At 36.8% G+C, this 7079-nt stretch overlaps 1 protein-coding gene across 1 annotated transcript; it reads left to right on the top strand.

Annotated features, from left to right (window-relative positions):
* The first annotated feature begins 3773 nt into the window (after window positions 1–3773).
* On the top strand, window positions 3774–6095 carry LOC135845230 (uncharacterized). The gene has a single exon (XM_065363694.1). It carries the CDS (start codon window positions 3774–3776, stop codon window positions 6093–6095), a length of 2322 nt encoding a protein of 773 aa, XP_065219766.1.
* The last annotated feature ends 984 nt before the right edge of the window (window positions 6096–7079 follow it).

Here is a 7079-nt window from a genome sequence, read left to right as displayed (position 1 = left end):
AGTCCTCTCTTGACCAAAGATGCTTTGTGAGTTGGTCACTATGAACTTCACTTAAGTCTGGTGTAAGTTTTATGAATCTACCTAATTAAAATTTTAAACTAATCTAGGCCCATATAGTGAAAGGGCATCTGCACCTGCTTGAAAAGTGCTGATATTTTAATTTTATTATCCGAATATTGTTGAAAATGATGATTCAATTTAACATTCACAATAATGATTTTTGCTTGATTTCAAATAGGATGCCTCTTGACCAAGTATTTAAGTGCTTAACCTATTTCAAAATCTAATATTTTCTACTACCCAATCTTTCTTTGTGTAGCTCAACTCTGATTAATCAATGATATAGTATTGTTAATACTATGGCGATCTGTACCACCTAGTAGTACTGCATAAGCTATTCACCATAAGATATCATATAGACTTACCCCGGCTTAGGATCACAATATCACAAATGTCGAATTGAATGATACGCGAAGACACGTGTGTAACAAATGTATTACAATAAAACACAAGGAAATAATATAAAACAATACCAAAATACCTCTACAATGAGGTTTACGTTAACACATACACTTTTCCGCTTAATCATTAATTAATTAATATAAAAGAACTAAAACTATATAATAGGTACGTTATCTTGCCTGTTAAGGCTATAATACATTTACCGCGATTATGCACTCGAAACACGTCCGTATGATACGCACCCAAAATACATAACGTCAGCCGCAGCGCCGCTCCTTGGGCTTGTAGCCCCTAATCGCGACGCTCGTCAGTGTTACCAACTAATACTTAGCCCTACAATTCCCTTACAGGTCCGGCATATCTCCCCTCTATCAGTATATATATTCTATCAGTAGAAAAAATCATGAAGTATGAACAGGAACTTCAGAACCAGAGTTGAGATTTTACACGTAAAATGTTATATTCTGCGTTATTTCTTGTAAAATATGTAGAATATGTCAAATATACATATTATTCTACATGTAAACTATGTAGATGGGTAACGCATTTAAGGTGCACCGGGGCAAGTCAGAATGATTTTTCGCAATTTCAACTTTGACCAGCTGTTACTCCCCTTCTAATGAACCAATATGGATCAAATTTATTATGTAGGTTCCCATAAGGGTTCTTAACATATGGTAAAAATTTGAGCGTGATTGACACAGTAGCTTTCGCTCAGTGGAATAAAATATAAACTGTCCTGACTTACCCCAATTGGGGGAAGTCAGAATAGGCTAAACTTTGCAGAGGCGTAGATCACAAACCAAGCGTCCTAGAAAAATTGCACAGAAACAAAATTGTAGAGAATTTAATTCTCTTTGAGATCACTCTCATCAGATTTTCACTAGGACGCACGGTTCGTCCGCTATATGCGAAAAACTAAGAAATAGAAAGTCTGTATTTTAGACCAAATTCAAAATAAGTTCAAAACAACAACAAAATACAATTGAACCAAAGACATCTAAAATGAAACTGAATTGCAAAAATTTTTATGCCGTGATGAAGTAGGGGTAGTACCCTCAAGTCACCTTTAGTGGCACTTCGCCAGATATAAACCTCTAGGCGCTAGAGCAAGTTTTCTAACTTACCCCAAATTCCAACTTCCCCCGGTGCACCTTAATTAGCTAGTTTTTAAATATGGCGAATTGTTGAGATATTTTGTCTGCAAATGGTCGTAAGGTAAAGTACCATGTCGTGGATATCGACACCAGTTGTGGATAATCATTTTGTGCTACTCCATGTGACAAAAAAAAAAGATATCTTATTCTTCGTCATTCAGCTGACATGTATACAACATGTCATGATTCTCAACTATGAAATCCTAAAAAAAAATTCTGAAATAAATATATATAAGGTAGAGTGGGGTAATTGCAAAAACGGGGTAATTGCAAAATTGTGACCTCATGCAAACAAATATCAATTTTCTGGTTGTGCCAACTAGGGGGTGTCGAAGCAACGACCTTTACCAACATATTCACCTGGTCACAACTCGCGGGGTTCAACTTGTCACTCAGTAGCAAACACTTTTATCAAAGCATGTTGAAACCACTCATAAGTAAAGTAAAAGGTGTTTTTTAAAAAAATGCATGTGAAATAGAAAAAACTGTTGATTTATCTGGAATTTTCGCGATTTAGGGTCATGAAGGAATGAAGTTTAAGGTAAGATATCGCAATTTGAAATTTTGTTTTCATTTTGGCCGTAAATTGCGTTTTTGCAATTACCCCAGAAAAAATCGACTCGGGGTAATTGCAAAAACGATTTTTTTTTCATTTTTGCACTTACCACAAATATTTTTTTGCTCCAAATAACTTGAAAATGGTTCGAAATAACAAAAAAAATAAACTTCCACGGTCACATGATGAGTTACATGTTAGAGAAGTGATTAACAGTTTTACTGAATTTTCAAATTATTGCTCCTTTTTGATGTTCTACTGATATATTTGATGAAAAATGTATTTCTATGACGAGTTTTTTACATAAAGAACATCAGAAATGACCAATAGTTGATTTTTTGTTCATTTTAGCGAGTTTTTAAAAAAATAATTTTTCAACATTTTTTCACTCCTCTAAAATTTTTTTTGGGTAGTGGAAAACTTATCGAATTTTTCACCGAATCAAGACCACGAATACATCAAAAGTTAGCAAATGACACGTAGAATACAGTGAGTGTGTTGAAAATGCAAAAAAATAAAAAAATAAAAAAAATATTGCCCACTTTTGCAATTACCCCAACATGGGGTAAATGCAAAAGTCGATTTTCAAATTTTCAAATTGAAATTTTCTCCACGATTTATGGACCAAATTGTACCAAAATTTTACCATTGATAGAGAACTCCTTGAAGTAAGATGTGGTACAAATTTCAGCTTCATCCGTGTAATAGTCTTCTTACAGCGCCCTCTCAAAGTGTCACTAATCAAAAAGTGCTTTGCAATTACCCCACTCTACCTTACGTAATATATACTTATAAAGTGTGTGATTTTCAGTGGTTTTTCAAGTTTTTCATTTTGTGAAATTTCGGGAAAAGGGAACTGGTGTAAGATTTTGAACAAAAACATAAAAAGAACGCTTACTGACAATACAAATATAAAAATAAAATACAGAAAACAAGACAAGTATCAGTACTAACTTACATATTTCCAAAACTAAATTTAAAACGTTCAATTTCAAGACAGTATTCAATTTAAAGATGGCCGATATCACGTTGCCCTGCCTTGGAGATTTTACCCTCCAAACCTACCTGAAAACTACGATCTCGCTATTGGGCAACTGAACTCTCTGTATAAAAGTTTGAAACAAGGTAATCTCCTAACTACATACGACGAGGTAATTAAAAATCAATTAGCAAACGGTGTCATCGAGGTAGCTCCAAAAAACTCATCTAGCGAAATCACCCATTACCTCCCCCACCACGCCGTTCTAACTCCTGAAAAATCCACAACGTTACGTATTGTTTACAATGGCTCAGCCCGGACCAAGCAATCTAAAACAAGCCTAAATGACTGCTTATTAAAAGGAAAAAACCTAATAGAAAACTCAGCAGGTATAATAATACGCATCCGGTGTGAAATAATTGGTATAACAAGCGACATCGAAAAAGCATACCTACAGGTTGGCTTACAGATACGGGATCGCGACGCAACTCGCTTCGTGTGGTTAAAAGACATCAATCTACCTCCAACTGCAGAAAATTTAATCGTGTTTCGCTTTACCAGAATACTATTCGGAATCGTAGCATCAGCTTTTCTACTCGCAGCTACTCTAAAACATCATATGCAATTAAAAGCTCACCACTATAAACACATCACGAAAATTCTGAAAAGCTTGTATGTTGATAACTTTGCCAATGGTGCTAATTCGTTGCAAGAAGCCATCGAAATCTACAATGTTATGAAAAAACTTCTTGCTGAAATTGGCATGAATATTCGTCAATGGAGTTCAAACTCAACCGAATTCATGAACTCTATACCCGAAGCTGACCGTAACAACGCCGAAATCGTCAATCTCCTCGGTATACAATGGAAGCCAAAAGCAGATACCTTGAATATCCAAAAACCATCCGTTCACGCACCTGAAAATCCAACTAAACGAACAGTTCTTCAGTTCACAGCCGCCATCTACGATCCAATGGGCTTTTTCTCGCCAATAATTTTGAAAGCCAAACTTTTCATTCAAAAACTGTGGATTTTGAACTTCGAATGGGATCAAAAACTAAACGAAAATCTTACCAGCGAATGGCGCATAATTCAAAGCGAACTCGAAAAAATTCCCACCCACTCCTTACCTCGCTACGTAAATATCCAAGGAGCGCTAACGCTACAACTTCACTGCTTTAGCGACGCGTCAAAAGACGCATACGCCGCTGCTGTCTACATACGCGCCACAGATAACGAAATGTCACACACGCACTTATTATTTGCCAAAACCAGAGTGACACCACCGAAAAACGAAAACGAATTAGCCAAATTCACGCCTAAATTCGAATTACTAGGTGTTTTAATTGGAGCTCGAATTCTCAACTTCGTTGAAACATCTTTAGAACGTGAAATCTCCGAGAAAATTCTATGGACTGACTCGCAGTGTGCCATGGCTTGGATAAAATCTCCTCAGGTGTTACCAGTTTTCATCGAAAAACGCGTCAACGATATAAAACAACTGGTTCAAAACATCAAATACGTACCTGGTGAACAAAATGTAGCCGACATCGCGTCCAGAGGCGGTACACTTGATGAAATGAAAGCTTTCAATTGGTTTAACGGACCTCCATGGCTAAACGATGAAAAATTGTGGCCAGAACAACCAGTTCTCGGAAAAAACTTACCTGTGCTGCCCACAGAAACTTCCGAAAACACAACAACGACTCTCTTAACAAACACCGGAACAGAAACAACGCCAAAATCGACTCCCTTCAACTTGGTTTTTGAAAAATATCCGACCTATGGAAAACTCATCTCGGTTACAGAAAAGTGTCTCATCGCAGCCAATAAATTCCGGAAAATTCAATCTGACAAAACAAGACAACAGGCAGAAGAAATGTGGATAATTTATTTCCAAGATACCATCGGCGAAAAAATTACTCACTACTCTCACCTTGGGTTAAAGAAAGATGAGAATAACGTACTTCGTTGTCGCGGACGGCTAGAAAATTGCACGTACCTAACAGATGAAGAAAAACACCCGATTTTACTTCTTCCTGATTGGCCAATTACTAAACTAATCGTTATGCACTACCACAACAAGCTATACCACGTTGGTACTCAGCACACACTAGCAGAAATCCGGAGAAAATTCTGGATACCCACAGGTCGCCGAGTCGTTTATTTCACGCTAAAAAACAACTGTAAAAACTGCAAAAAGCTGAGAAATAAACCGTACAGAGCACCACCTACGCCTCCGCTCCCAAAATCGCGCCTAAACCCTACAAAACCGTTCGAAAACTCCGGCGTTGATATACTGGGACCTCTCTACGTAAAATTTGCTCCAGGTGAATGTAAACGTTGGGTACTAATTTTCACCTGTCTCGTAACAAGAGCAATACACATGGAAATTCTTCACGATCTTACATCCGAAGATATCTTATCCGCATTCAAATTATTCTTCGCCAGAAGAGGTACGCCAAAACTACTCATATCCGATAACGCGCCTCAATTCAAACTTATCAACACCGTCTATGAACTCAGCTGGCAAAATGCGATTAAAGACAAAAATTTCAAAGACTTCTTCGCCAAGAACGAAATTGTTTGGAAATGGATTCCTCAATTAGCACCATGGATGGGTGGCGCCTACGAACGTCTAATCGCACTTGTAAAAGAAGCTTTAAAACTTACGTACTATCGAATAACCCTCACTGATCGTCAACTTCAAGTCGCCATAGCTGAAACAGAAGCAATTCTAAATTCCCGTCCCCTTACGTACTTCGGACCAAACTTGGAAGAAGACATAATAACGCCGAATCTATTCCTAAGAGGAAATTTCCCTCACATACTCGAAGTCAACGCTGACGCCCCTACAGTAACAGGAAAATCCCTCGTAGACTCGTGGAAAAAAGCGGATCAACTTTTGAATCGTTTTTGGGATATATTTTATTCAAAATAAGTATATCATCTCATTGAGAGAGCGTAGCTCAAAACTCAAGCAGAAACGCTCAACTGCACCAATAACTCCGCAAGTAGGCGATATTGTAATGCTCGCAGACGACAACGTTAAAAGAGGATACTGGAAACTTGCTGAAATAATCGAAATAGAAGTCAGCGAAGATAAAGAAATACGAGCAGCCAAAGTCAGGTTGGCCAATGGCGATATCACACGTCGACCTATCATAAAACTCATCCCCATGGAAACTTCCACAAAGGAAAACGCCGACGAGCCGCCGATTATCACCGTTTCTAATGAAACATCCGTCGATCCAGTGGCAGTCACAGAACCTCCGCCGGAAGACTTCGAAATCGCCGAAATTACTTGCGAAATCGTCTCTGAATCGGATGACGAATAATTAGAATCGTAATTCTATATTTTTTAAATCATAATCCTTTCATTTTTTTTTACTTTTTTATTTTTATATCGCCTCACTTTTTACTCTTTACTCTATAGTTTAATCACTTTTGTCTCTTCTTCGGGAGTGTGGTGAACCCACCTATAGCGAACCTACAGATAATACCTAGAATTAAGAATATGTTACTTTCCAAAAATTATAAACAAAAAATATACGTTTTAATGTAATGATGAAACAATCATGTCGCTCGTTTAATTAAAATTAATTGTTTCTCCATATGTTTAAAATGAAAAAAAAAATGATCATAACAAAATTTGTTTATTTTTTTGACGTACCTAGTATTCATTTTCACATTTATTTTTCTTCGAAAGTTGAGCAAAAAGTCATAATAGATAATTTTGTTCATTTTTCAAAGTAATACCCCTTCCCCCAATGGTCAAATTGGATTTTGGCTCTTAAATTTTGAAAAAGTATTTTGCCCCCTTAATTTTGAAGATAGGCCACACTTTAACTTAACTTGTTTTTTTAGTTGTACCCGGTCTGATGGGACTTTTTATGATCTTTAATATCAACTTTTAATCCATAAA

The sequence above is a fragment of the Planococcus citri genome, chromosome 4 (genome assembly GCF_950023065.1).
Source record: "Planococcus citri chromosome 4, ihPlaCitr1.1, whole genome shotgun sequence".
Classification (NCBI taxonomy): Eukaryota; Metazoa; Arthropoda; class Insecta; order Hemiptera; family Pseudococcidae; genus Planococcus; species Planococcus citri.
This window is presented reverse-complemented; position numbering and strand designations above follow the sequence as displayed.

Bases quoted from the DNA above. Each gene is read 5' to 3' on its own strand.
- LOC135845230 (XM_065363694.1), top strand. From the start codon at position 3,774: ATGCAATTAAAAGCTCACCACTATAAACACATCACGAAAATTCTGAAA.